This window comes from Ziziphus jujuba, chromosome 1 (genome assembly GCF_031755915.1).
Source record: "Ziziphus jujuba cultivar Dongzao chromosome 1, ASM3175591v1".
In the NCBI taxonomy this organism is placed as follows: Eukaryota; Viridiplantae; Streptophyta; class Magnoliopsida; order Rosales; family Rhamnaceae; genus Ziziphus; species Ziziphus jujuba.
Genome location: NC_083379.1, coordinates 39,268,611 through 39,282,055, shown reverse-complemented (window position 1 = coordinate 39,282,055; position 13,445 = coordinate 39,268,611). Strand labels below are relative to the sequence as shown.

Sequence of the window (13,445 nt, the reverse complement as noted above, 5' to 3'; positions counted from 1 at the left end):
ATGAAAATGTTTTTGGGCAACCCTTTTTAAAAATGGGTCCTAGGCAGGGGCCTTAGCCTTCCGCCACCTGGCGGAAAACTGTAAGCTGCAGATCAGTAACACTGAACAAATAAACATCATTCTGATTCATGCCTGCAAATAAAGCTAACATCTTACATAATATTTTTTTCTTTTCTACTGTCTGCCATTTTTACAGGTGTTAGAAACTCCCAAGGGTCATTCTAACCTAAAATGCCAAGTCAGTTAAACCAGAACCATAGGATCATGGCCCCAACTACAAAATAAGATCAGCCATGAGGTAGGTCATGGTCTTTACATAAATACAAGTTCCATATCAACTTCTTCCATAGACTGTGCATTAAAATGTTGTCATTTAATGTACCCGATCTGCAACTGCAAGCAAAACCAACATTCCATCAATTTTGGTGGATGGGAGTACTAAAAATCCATGCAAAGAGTTACTTGATGCAAACAGAAAAGAACGAACCATCATTATCCAAGAATGAATGCATTGGAAATGCATCAGCGTAACACAGATGTGTAGCCTATGAGAAACAGAATGAGTGCATTTTCATTTGGTTTCTTACCGGCATCCATGACCAGCCATCATGGTCTTCTGAATATATGATGGCGGGCCAACACCTCAGGTATTCCCAAGGCAGAGATGCTCTGACAACCGAAGAGTTCCTGCAGCTTTGCATCGCATAGTATAGCCATCTGGTTTAGAGGATCCTTAAAGAAGTATTTACATAGATAAAAGAGAAAACAGTTAATAAGTTGTTCCAAATGCTAAACTCAAGCTATAAATCATAGTAGACTTAATAGATCTATCGATTGCTAATGCGGCTTCATCCAGCAGCAATTTGCCATGCCTCTACAAGAAAATAATATATTGAGTAACATGAAAAGAATAAAATAGTATCGGACCACTCTCCGCTATACATACCAAAAGAAAAATAAAATTTTGTAAGCATACAACGGAATTCACTTGAATCACAGCCATGAAACTTAAAAAGATAACTACACAGAGAAAAGGGGACTGCATAAAATTTCAACTTCACACAAGCACATTGTCTCAAAACAGAGCTGAACTGCACCGTTTCTTATTTTTCTAGAGATAATTTGTTTCCTACCTCCAGGTGATTGACTTTTATATACTCCCAGACACGTCTTAAAACTTCTGATTGAAGCATCTCCCTTTCACCAACACCAAAAAAATTAGCAAGTGCTTCAGATATAATCACAGAAGGACCAGATTCAGTGCTTTTAGTTTCAGCCTCTACATCTACCTTACGCCTTTTAGGAGCTGCCTGCTCTGAGAGCACCAAAACAAGAAGTCCTTAGTTAAGGCATAAACTCTAAACAGATGCATGTACGCTCCTATATACGAGGATGCATAAAGAACTACACCAAGTACATACTTGTAGGTTCAAGAGGTATAATATGTTTGGCAAGCAACTTGTTCATCTTGAACATGTCAGTACAATCTGTCTCAAACACCAATCGCAGCTCATCGTTGCAAATTATCTTCCTTTTGTTACTAGGATCTTGGAGATTGTTCTTCCTTATGTAAGCCCATAGCTGCTTCACAATCTAAATCCAACAGCAAGCAAAATTAGAAAAACCCATAGAAGACGTTAAACAGCTGAATAAAACCACAAATAAACAAGTCTGAACCTCAGTCCTTGGAAGAGCTGGTTGGCCAACGATGGTCTGAAGTTCAGGGGATACACCACAGAGTTTGTTTAGACCCCCTGGGCCACCTCTTTTCTTAGGTTTTGTTTGAGTGCTGGATTAAAAATGACAAAAAGTATTACAAAAAATAGTCAAAACATCAAACTACATACTTTCAGGATGAAACAGGTATGACATGTAAGATCTAGATATCCAAAATCTTAAGCGTAATTAACTCATTGAGACGGGATGTATATTTCATTGACCATTAAAAAGGAAAATTGGTCTAAAACATCTCCAATGTACATCAGAAAAATCTTAACTAGCAAGAAAATTATTAGAAACAGCTTTGCTTTTGAGGATAAGAATGCTGTGAGAAACCATTCCAAATGGGTTTCTGCAAACAAAGACTTTTTAAGATGCAACATGTGGCCAAACCAAAATGAAACTAAGGTAAAATAAGCGTAAGACCCTGAATCAATAGCAGGGGCGCAACTGGACTGGTTTACGATTAGGGAAAGCTTTCCATGAGAACAGTAACTAGTTCATCTACATCCAGTATGTTTCCTGCCCTACAATTTGCTTGCAATTCAAAACAAGACAAAATTGAATTGTTACCCTAAAGTTAATGGTAAGATAAAGTCGAAAGGTTGACTACACCATTCCTACAGTTAAACCAAATTAATTACGTACAAACCACTCCAATGTACGATGAAAATAGACAAAGGAAAGGAACTATATACGAAATTGACAGGTTACATCGTTCAAAATCTACTGGGCAAAATCAATAATTAAAAATAGCATTTTTTTTAAAAACATTTTTAAAAATGATAATCTCAAATTTTCAATTGGCAGTCCTGTACCTCAATTTTCACCACTGCCAAACAGAGAGCTACAGTAAATTTGTTAATACTACAAATGATAGCATAAAAGAACTGTTTTTTTTTTTTTTCTTAAAATATTTTTTTTTTGGGGGGGGGGGGGGGGGGGGACACAGAAAAGTCTTCGTAAGGAAAAAGCGGGCAAGATTTCAAATTTCCTAAAACCCTACTTTCAAACAACTCAACCCTTACTTCCCAAAACCCTAATTGACAAACCAAGTACCATTTCCTTTCAGTCTACATTACCCTGTAAGATCGGAAAAAACAGAACACGACGCAGTAACCGAAACCCTTTCAACATTCTTTCTTCCAGTCGAATTTTCTCGGCAACCAAGCACGAAAAAACATAAATAATAAATAAATAAATAAACCGAAAGATATCAACCAGAAGGAAAACACAGAAACCTGTCCTTGGGCGGCTCAGAGGGCGCAACGGCGACGGAGGCAGCAGCTTCGGGTTTAGGCGGAGGGGGCTGGGAAGAGAAGGTCTGGAAGGCGGAAGGGGTTGGGTGGTGGAAATTAGGGTTTTGATGGGGGGCAAAATGGTCTTTGGGGTGAGAATGTTGTGGGTGTTGATGATGATGGAGCTGGTGGGGGTGGGGTTGAGGGGGGTGGGATCGGAAAAGGAGTTGGATCTGGGCCCGTATGAAGTCGGACTTGTGGGAGAGGTCGACCCCGAGCTTCGATTCCAGCTGCTGAACGACGTCGCTTAGCGTGTTTAAGCCATTAGGGTTCGAAGAGGATTCGCGGATTAGGGATTGCAAGCCCTGCAAGATTTCTTGGTCTGTAACCATTTCTTCTTCTTCTTCCCCCCTCTCTGCTTTCATATACTAACCGACTTTTAACTGTCTCTCTCTCTCTCTCTCTCTCTCTCTAATCTCTATCTACCTCTGCTTCTCTCTTTCTCTCTCTTTGAGCCCCTTTCTCTCTCTATATCCCTCTCTCTCTCTCTCTCTCTTTGTTTTGAGCTTATCTCTCTTTCTCTCTCTTTGTTTCGAACTTGAAATGACAGTACAGACCTCCGAAGAAGATTTCAAATGACTGTGAGATTGGGATTCGGCAATGCCCAATTGGATCTTGCCAAGTACTATGAGTAGATGCCTTGCTGGTCACGAAATGTATTGGGTGACTCTTTACTTGCGGTGGCTTCCTCAAGGACCAATTATTGATTGACATGTCCTTCACAATTTCCTATTTTATTTTATAAACAAACTAAACTGTAAATTTGGGGATGATCTTACAGCTGGTCTCAATCCGTTTGAAAATATCTACCCGTCTGACCATGATTCGGATCCTAAATATCCCAGTGGTTATTGTTAAAATAACCATATTTTTCAAATATGGTTAAAATATTGTTGAAATCAGAGAAAATCCATACTTTTCAACCATTACGGTTATGTATTTTTATACTACTTTTTACATCTTAAAAATTATATAGATTTGCTTTTCTAGATGACAAAAATTGAAATGGAACACATTTTGAGTCTAATAATCCATTTGGGGTTGCAAATTAATTGCTTCTTTCAAATTCACATAATTATATTGAACTGGAATTGTTAATCTTCACCTAATTGGACTAGACAACATTTTTGGTTATGAATTTGGAACGAAATTATTACCCAGTATGATTTCGGCATGGCCTATGAATTTTTTTTTTTTTTTTCCTAATTAAATAGCATGGCCAGCAGTTAGAGCACAAGTTTAGTAAATGCAAGCAAGAAGATTGACTTGAAGCAGTTGATGCACCATCCAACCCAATAACTTCTTCAGATTTGTATTTATTTATTTACAAAAACTTCTTCAGATTTATTTCTCTGAACCAATTCCTTCTCTCCAAAAAAAAGAAAAGCACTTTCATTTTTTTTATTTATTATTTTGGTTCTCATAATCTGTAAACAAAGATAATGACATTTGATCAAAACAATTCTACCTAATATGCACAAAAAGAAACATAATATGCACGAAAAGAAACATAGTACATCAAAGTGCCAATATATCTTCTCCTGTTAGATAAGCATCTTGTCAATCTAAATTCTTTATAATCTCAACATTTTGGATTTGGATTTGGATTTTGCAAAGTGTAATTCTAGTTTTGAACGAGTCCTATTTATAAATTTTTAGAGTAAATGTGTAACTTTTGCTCACTCAAAAGTATACAACTATTGTCAAACTTAATTTTATATTATCTTCTAAATAAACATGAGAAAAAAGTGCTTTTTTTTCTTTTTTTCTTTTTTTGGTGTTCTAATATATATGAGGATGTCGTGCTTGCACATGGATAGACAAAAAAATGGGAATGAAATAAAATGGTCGGTTGGACGGTGGTTGGCTTCTAGATAAGGGAGAAGATTATGTGATCCTTAATTTCCAAAAAATAGTCTAACATAATAATTAGTATTAACCCTATTTCAATATATATATATATATTTAAAAAAAATTAATACTAACCTAATTTCATAATTTTGTTACCACATAGTTTGGTATAATTTCATCAATCATTCATATTTCAGAAAACATAAAATTTATATTTTTAGTTTAGGTTGCTATTCAAATGGTGAAATTTAAAATTTTCATCCAATAAAACATTACATTTAAAATCATCTCCAAAAATGTGAGGTAAAGAAAATAACAAATTCCTAAAATATATGAATACCCCCAACTCCAAGCCTATTTCAGTCAATGGTTCTGTAATCTATGAAATAGAGGACCACATTTCATGGACCACGATTTTGGATATATACTGTTTTTTAATGGTTTTATTCACATCCCGCTGCTGCTAGAAAGTTGACAATGTGACATATGCCCATTCTTTTTTATTTAATTTTAACCCCATTTTAATGTTCATAGGCTCTAATATACACTTATTCACCCAAAAAAAAAAAAAAAAGGTTTTTAATGTATACTCATATATTAATATATTTTAGGTCCACTTTGATATGGTTTTGACATATTAAAATATATTTATAGCCTTTTGGCCCACCTCCATCATACTGATTCAACTACACTTCTTAACCAAGTTTAGTGTATTTCAAGGAAAAAAAAACTATGTCTAATGTATTCTTTTTATTCATCCAAAAAAAAAAATTTAATTTGTGTATTTTTTATTGCCCAAAAAAAAGTATATTATATATATAAATATATTCCAGGTATTAATTAAGGATATAAGGAGAAAAAAAAAAAACCAGTATTATTTTTAACTTTTTGTTTTCCATTACCCAAAACCAGTTTTTTCAGTTTTAAAAACAAAAACTGTAATAATGTATAAAATTATAATAACTAATTTACAAAACAATATAGAAATCAATCAACAGTTTCGTTGTTTTTTGTTTTTTTCCCCACAACAGAAATCTCGAATATAGTTTTATAAAAAAGAAAAGAAAAAAATCCAACAATAAAATAAGAAGAAAAAAGATAGAAACAGATTGAGATTGAGATAGAGATTTAATAGAGAGTCCAAAAGGAAACAAAAATTGGTCGCAGAAAAAACCAAGTAGGTCGACACCTAAACATTGAGTTGTGGAACAACAAGAGCGAGTCTACCAAATTAACCCAAACACATGCGCGTACAATGAACCGCCTAGACAGTAAGCTCTTGGCTGTCTTCGTTTAGTCTTTTAGCGGGGTCCGAGGCCTCTCAGACTCGGACCCTTATTTTTTTTTTTTAAACCAGCGGTCTTTCTTTCTTTCTTTCTCCACTTTGCTCTCCCACGAAGGAATTTCGATCCTTATAAACAACCTTTTATGAAAAGCCTCTTGCTTTCTTTTCTTGCTCATTCCCATTCTTCATTCTCATTCTGTTTTTCTTATTAAAAGGACTGTGAAGAAAGCTTTCTGGGCAACCAACCCCATTTTCAGAAGTGCATGTGTTTTGATTTTCTTATAGGTGTGTATGTATATATTTGCACTTCTGGGTTGTCTTTGTTTTTACGTTTTTTTTATTGGGTTTTCGTCTGTTTGTCTTATTTGTCGATGATGAACTACATACTTGGACATGTTTTTATGTTTTCTGTATTTTCTTGGATTTTCACTGGTTATATACAGCTCGGTAAACTTTAATTCTTCGTTTTAGTTTGTTGGATTTTGATTCATATCTGTTTTCTTGATCGTAATTAATATAACCAAAATCCGTTTATGTATATGTATAGCATTCATTTGGATTTGGTGCCAATTTCCAGCATTGCATTTCCATATCTCATACGATAGTGTTTGGACTTCAATATTTGACTTCTGCAGACATGCAACTTCAGGGCAATTTTGATTTTATGTTCTGCCTAATGTTTTGTAATTCGTTTTTTTTTTTTTTTTTTTGCCTTTTTTTCATGTCATTGATGAGTTTTTACTATTTGTTTGTTTGTTTTTCTTATTGGTAAGTTTTTGTCTTATTTCAGCAACATCTTTTTTGTTTTGAATCTCAGCAGTGACAGAGTAGGAGAGTTTGGTGACGTCCAACCACCCATGTGCTTTGTTGCTCCATGTGTATTGTTATTTGTGCACATTTGCTGGATCTGAAGTCGTGCTCTTGATCCTTGATGTTGGATGTTCGTGATTGAGTTGTTGCTCTAAAGATTTTTGCCGGGTTTTTTCTTTTTGTCTTTGGTTGTGAAATTTTAATCAAGACTCGGGGCAATCTGTTTTCTTCTACGTTTTGACAAGTTGCGGAGATGTCAAGCTATTCAGGTGTTGTTGTTTCTGACCAGTGGCTTCAAAGCCAGTTCACACAGGTTGAGCTTCGCAGCCTCAAATCAAAGGTAAAACATAATTTGTTCTTCTTTTATGATCCATTGTTTGCTTGAATTTTTGGTTTTTTGATCTTAATTTCTCTGTCAGATCAGAAATCATACATTCAGAAACCGACATGAGTTGTTTTGATCTATATAGAATTTTCCTTGTGATTTTTCTGCGGATTTTCAGTTTATTTCGTTAAAGAATCAGAACGGTAAAGTTACAGCTGGGGATTTGCCACCATTATTGGTGAAAACTAAGGCATTTAGAGAAACGTACAAAGAGGAGGAGGTTAAGGAAATCTTAGGTGATCTGGGTACTGACTTCAGCAATGAGATGGATTTTGAAGGCTTTCTCAAGGTGAGTCAATTTATGTCTTCTCCTTCTCATTTTATATCCTCTGGTAGACACTCTCATTTTGTTGGTTTATGAGTTTTCTATAGCATGTGAAGATGTATGAAAACTAAAGTTAACCTTTGGTAGGAATAACTAGCAGGAAGTTATATTTCGATTAATTTCATTTGTATAATCCTGGAGGTAAAAGGATGGAGGATGGAGATAACATTGTATGAATTGCAACAAATGGCAGGCATATTTGAACTTGCAAGGTCAAGCTGCAGGAAAATTGGACGGTCCAAAGAATTCATCATCATTCTTGAAGGCCACCACAACCACCCTGCTTCACACAATCAGTGAATCCGAGAAAGCTTCATATGTAGCTCACATAAACAGTTATCTTGGGGATGACCCATTTCTCAAGCAGTATCTCCCAATAGACCCAGCTACAAATGATCTATTTGATCTTGCAAAAGATGGAGTTCTTCTATGGTATTTAAGCAAGGACTTCCTGATTACAGTTTTTATTATGCCTGTTAAAGCCGATATATTTAGTGTACTAATTCATTTCATGGATTTATGCAGTAAGCTTATCAATATTGCTGTTCCTGGAACAATAGATGAGCGTGCAATCAATACCAAACGGGTCATCAACCCATGGGAGAGGAACGAGAACCATACTCTTTGCCTTAACTCTGCCAAGGCTATTGGCTGCACGGTGGTTAACATCGGTACCCAGGACTTGGTTGAAGGAAGAGTAAGTTCAACTAATTTGAAAAATGAATTAAAATGAATACATATATTCTTATGGGAGTCTTGACAGTTTATACAATGGTTTTTGTTGCAGCCGCATCTTCTATTAGGTTTGATTTCCCAAATTATAAAGGTAGGCAGTTGACTCTAATCAAACGTAATTACATCACAGGAGCCTCCCCTCATAGATATTGATTTGATTGCCTATTTACTTTTTTGTTGCATAAACTTTCTCTGGATATTCCAGATCCAACTATTGGCTGATCTTAACCTTAAGAAAACACCTCAGCTTGTGGAATTGGTGGATGACAGCAAGGTAATGAAATTAGAAAATTTTTATGTTTTTATTTTCCACAAAGTTAGTATGTTGACTATTGCATTTTCATTTTTCACTTTTTAAGGATTGCATTTACTTATTTTGCATCCCTGGTCTGGCAGGACGTTGAAGAGCTTTTAAGTTTACCCCCTGATAAAGTTCTGTTGAAATGGATGAATTTCCATCTCCAGAAAGCAGGTTACAAGAAAACAGTTACAAATTTTTCTTCTGATGTGAAGGTATTTGTCACTTACTTTGCATACCTAGTCTTGAATACATCACTAAAGCATAATTGGGACCCTTCCTAGTTTGAATTTTCTGCTTGCTCTTGAAGTGTACTTTAATCCCACTTTTCACCTTATTCAAATCAGAACTTATCTCCACTTGTTGCAACTGTAACATTTTCGGTTTTCATTTACTGAATTGGTGTTTTTAGTTATAACCTACTGATTTCATGATTTTTTAATTCAATTTCTTTTTATGTTTTTGCCAACCCATGCACAGGATGGAGAGGCTTATGCTTACCTGCTCAATGTTCTTGCTCCAGAACATTGCAGCCCAGCCACATTGGATGTCAAGGATCCAAATGAAAGGGCAAAATTGGTTCTTGACCATGCTGAGAGAATGGGCTGCAAAAGATACTTAACCCCTAAAGATATTGTTGAGGGTTCATCAAATTTGAATCTGGCTTTTGTTGCACAGATATTCCACCAAAGGTAAGAAGTAAACTATATCATCTATTTTCATATTATTACATTGCTCTTTGTTGGATATTTTCATTTTCTTTATGTCAAATCAAAAGCTTAAGGTATGATATTTGGTTGACTGAAAATATACCTTCAACAGGAATGGCCTTTCTACGGACAGCAAAAAGATTTCTTTTGCAGAGATGATGACAGATGATGTGCAAACATCTAGAGAAGAGAGGTGCTTCCGACTCTGGATCAACAGTCTGGGGATTGCCACTTATGTCAATAATGTGTTTGAGGATGTCAGAAACGGGTGTGTTCCTAATTTAAGCAATACTCAAAGTGTGCATTATTTTTCATATTTTTGGAAAGTACCAAATTAGAATCTCTTTCTTCAATTTTATAAACAAATTACAATATACAAGTCATCTGTTGAGTTTTAGTATTAATCCTGATATTGTGATTATGCAGAATTAGCTTCATTTGCTGTATTTTTTGATGCAGATGGTTACTTCTAGAAGTACTTGATAAGATTTCTCCAGGATCAGTCAACTGGAAGCAAGCAACAAAGCCTCCAATTAAAATGCCATTTAGAAAAGTCGAGAATTGCAACCAAGTTGTGAGGATTGGGAAGGAGTTGAGATTTTCACTGGTGAACGTAGCTGGAAATGATATTGTACAAGGAAACAAAAAGCTCATACTTGGTATCTAACCACAAAACCCCTGTATTTTTCCTTTTTATTTTTTAAAAGGAAACTTTATTTGATTGTAAATCTTTTTATTACTTTTCCTGAATCAAGTTTGGTTGAGTTACTCTTGATTGCTTTTATAAATTGTCTAAGTTTTTTGGGAATTTGTTAACCTAATGCTAAATTTTGTTTACCTCTATTTCAGCTTTCCTATGGCAGTTGATGAGATTTAATATGCTTCAACTTTTGAAGAATTTGAGATCTCACTCCCGAGGAAAGGAGATGAAAGATGCAGACATCCTAAATTGGGCTAACAGGAAAGTAAAAGGCACAGGCAGAAATTCTCACATTGACAGTTTTAAGGTTTAAAACTTTTTCCCTTTTTTTACTTCCCCATATATCATATTCTAAATGATGATATATAGATAACATTGTAATTTGGGACTTATCTTCAGGATAAGAGCCTGTCTAGTGGGATATTCTTTCTTGAGCTTCTTAGTGCCGTGGAGCCTAGGGTTGTCAACTGGAACCTCGTTACCAAGGGTGAAAGTGGTATGATTATACAGCTGTTATTGTTTTTGACCGTCTAAGAAAAGTAATTTGGCCAAATAACCAGAACTTCAGAAAATTTTGCAAAAATATTGGCTCACCTCTCTCTCTCTCTCTCTCTCTCTCTCTCTCTCTCTCTCGGAAATGGTAGATGATGAAAAGAAGTTGAATGCTACATACATAATCAGTGTTGCACGGAAACTTGGCTGTTCCATTTTCTTGTTGCCTGAGGACATCATGGAGGTGAGACTGCAACTGTAATGGTGTATTTTGGTTATTCATCCATCTCATCTAACACACAGATACGAAATTTTGCTGCTTGCTCTTTTATTACTTAGACAAGCAACATGGTTTTTGAGAACACAATACTATCACGGCATTTATCTGGAGATTTTTGCATTCTTGAATGTTGTTTGGAACCTTTTCTCTCTAGAAATGCACAAGCTGCTATATGGCAGAAGGAAGTAATAAGGAAATGTGCAAATGGTAGTTTTACTTCATAAACTTCAAAAGCAAATTTTTTAACTTCATGATTATCTGTGTGATGTTATGGCAGGTGAACCAGAAGATGATTCTCACTCTAACCGCCAGCATTATGTATTGGAGCCTGCAACAAGTCACTGACGAGTCAGATGGATCATCTTCCCCTGCTGATGTCAATGCTTGTCCTTCAACTCCAGATGCATCCCCAGCACCATCTATCAGCGGCGAGGATGAAAGCTCTTCCTTAAGTGGTGAAGTTTCAAATGAAAGCTCTTCCTTAAATGGCGAAGTTTCGAACTTAAGTATCGATGATGCTGCGTCTGATTCTACAGTCTCCTCACAGCTCGAAAACGAGGTGTCTTCTTTGCCAGAGTGAGTTTCATTTTCAGTTATTTGCCTTCACGAGACATAAAAGGGTCGAGTTGAAAACGGTTGTATAGTAGGTTAAGTTCGTAGCTCACACCCTTCAAAGTGAAAGAATAACTACGCTGCTCGCTAAAAAGGCTCGTAGAGAATGTCAATACCAAAAGGTGGACAATAAGAGAAAATTGTAAAACATGTACTTGTTAGATAGATACCAAAACCAAAAAGAGAAAGCAAAAGATGTAGGGTGGTTGAAAGTCCTTTTTCCACTATATATCTATGCAGTTTTGGATGTATTCTTTTGAGAATCACAATGTGGATCATGTTGAAAGAAACAAAACACCAACTGTTGACAACAAGAATTTGTTACCCTCACTCTGTTCTTTCTTCTATAAGCAATTCGCTTTGAATTTTTGAAACTGTTTTTATTCCTAATCAAACAATCTAGTTGGTTAAATAAATTCTGATTCTTAATATCTTCACTTTCAAGCTAATGATGGTAAGTTAATAATGTTATATATAATATATATATATATTTTTCCTTATTTCTAACTCTCTCTGTATGTTTTAATAAATGTTATTGATACTGACTTTTTCTTTTTTCGGAATACTTCACTTTTTTTTTTTTTAATACTTTACTTTCTGATTCAGTAGCCAAATGGTGCCATAATTTTTTATTGTCTTTATCGGAACTCATATATCCGTTTGGCAGTTCCTTTATTATTATTATTATTTTTTTTTTAATTTTTTTTCCTTATATATATATATTGCTTAGAGATCGTGTATCACAAATTCATAAATAAAGTTGGTCCACACCTTACTCGTATTTGATTTTGTTATTTGTTACATATTGTATGAAGATAGACTACCAACCGTACCTTTAGAAAGTTTATACTTAGATTTTGAAAACAAAGATATATATCTATATATATATATATATTTATATATGAAAATTCTATAATGCGGACCATACCTAATTTAAACTGATATTTAAAAAAGAAATTCAACTTTTGCTATGTGGTTTAGGTGTGATCTTCATGTGTACCGGTCAACACTGTAAAACTATTCTATATTTGTTATAAGATGGTCTTTTTTTTTTTTAACAAAAGATATATATATATATATATATATATTAAAATGGTTTTTGATAGGAAAAAAGATGCTTTTAATAGTATTATGATATTAAAATATCAGATATATATTTTCTAAATTATTTTTTGGTAGGAAATTGTATATCATCATATCAAATGAGATACGGTTTGTTTCAATTGATATGTTCAATACACCAATATATATATATAATCATAATTTATATTGAATGTAACTATATTCATTTTTATTTTTTTACAAATCAAGGAATATAAGAAGATTTTATCGCTAAATCTTAAGAAAATAAAAAATATGAACTATTGAATCGACATAAAATAAATAGAAAAAAGTAAAAAGCCATACCTACTTTTCAATTGCAAATAATACCTTTGGAAGAGATAGAAATACAAAAATCACGACTTCAAAGAGCATGAGATTTTGCTCCAAAGTTATTTGAGAGTTATTATTTTTTTAAGGAGACAAAAATGTAACCATTTGAGGGAGATTATAGAATGAAATTGAATAAGTAGAAGAAGAAAAAGAATATTAATTTATAGAGTAGAGTTGCTATTTATATATATATATATATATTTTTTTTTTTTTGTTTCAAAAGAACTAGAATATAAAAAGTAATTTGATTAAAATTAAATTTTAAAATACTTATACAGTTTCACATATAATTTTTTTTTTCTTTTGTGAATTCCTATAAGAAGACGGTGGAGAAGAAGAATATAAAAATAATTTGTTTAAAATTATTTTAAAAAATTGTTTAAAATTAAATTCTAAAGTTTACATTTATTTAAAAAAAAAAAGAAGAAGAAAAAGTACTCACATCTATTGTTTTGTTTCATAAAGACATCATTTTCCCTTAATTTTCTATTAAAAAAATAATATTTATTAA

General features: G+C 33.9%; 2 protein-coding genes across 4 annotated transcripts; one reads left to right on the top strand and one right to left on the bottom strand.

The window, feature by feature from the left end:
- Positions 1-102: 102 nt before the first annotated feature.
- On the bottom strand, positions 103-3,503 carry LOC107434308 (uncharacterized). The gene is made up of 6 exons (XM_016045761.4): positions 2,961-3,503; positions 1,678-1,789; positions 1,422-1,593; positions 1,134-1,315; positions 588-732; positions 103-393 (listed from the first exon to the last, which is right to left on the bottom strand). The coding sequence occupies exons 1-5, from the start codon at positions 3,380-3,382 to the stop codon at positions 607-609; spliced, it is 1,014 nt and encodes a 337-aa protein (XP_015901247.2). The 5' UTR covers positions 3,383-3,503; the 3' UTR covers positions 103-393; positions 588-606.
- Positions 3,504-6,072: 2,569 nt separating this feature from the next.
- On the top strand, positions 6,073-11,937 carry LOC125424125 (fimbrin-1). Of its 3 annotated transcripts, none has more exons than XM_060813850.1 (15): positions 6,073-6,438; positions 6,974-7,303; positions 7,467-7,637; positions 7,867-8,105; positions 8,199-8,370; positions 8,461-8,499; positions 8,614-8,682; positions 8,805-8,921; positions 9,187-9,398; positions 9,529-9,684; positions 9,876-10,075; positions 10,266-10,423; positions 10,516-10,612; positions 10,761-10,852; positions 11,166-11,937. In XM_060813850.1, exons 2-15 carry the CDS (start codon positions 7,217-7,219, stop codon positions 11,466-11,468), a joined length of 2,112 nt encoding a protein of 703 aa, XP_060669833.1. In that variant the 5' UTR covers positions 6,073-6,438; positions 6,974-7,216; the 3' UTR covers positions 11,469-11,937. The 3 variants fall into 3 exon arrangements, with proteins under 3 accessions (XP_060669833.1, XP_048336551.2, XP_060669834.1); XM_048480594.2 differs by having other exon boundaries at positions 6,971-7,303; XM_060813851.1 differs by having other exon boundaries at positions 6,944-7,303.
- The last annotated feature ends 1,508 nt before the right edge of the window (positions 11,938-13,445 follow it).

What these genes read in the sequence shown, in the direction of transcription:
- LOC107434308 (XM_016045761.4), bottom strand. Translation starts at nt 3,382, where the DNA reads ATGAAAGCAGAGAGGGGGGAAGAAGAAGAAGAAATGGTTACAGACCAA. An exon ending in TATACCTCTTGAACCTACAA is followed by an intron (nt 1,316 to 1,421) that starts GTATGTACTTGG and finishes TGGTGCTCTCAG; the next exon opens with AGCAGGCAGCTCCTAAAAGG. An exon ending in TAAAAGTCAATCACCTGGAG is followed by an intron (nt 733 to 1,133) that starts GTAGGAAACAAA and finishes TACTTCTTTAAG; the next exon opens with GATCCTCTAAACCAGATGGC.
- LOC125424125 (XM_060813850.1), top strand. Translation starts at nt 7,217, where the DNA reads ATGTCAAGCTATTCAGGTGTTGTTGTTTCTGACCAGTGGCTTCAAAGC. An exon ending in TTCGCAGCCTCAAATCAAAG is followed by an intron (nt 7,304 to 7,466) that starts GTAAAACATAAT and finishes GCGGATTTTCAG; the next exon opens with TTTATTTCGTTAAAGAATCA. An exon ending in AGGACTTGGTTGAAGGAAGA is followed by an intron (nt 8,371 to 8,460) that starts GTAAGTTCAACT and finishes TTTTTGTTGCAG; the next exon opens with CCGCATCTTCTATTAGGTTT.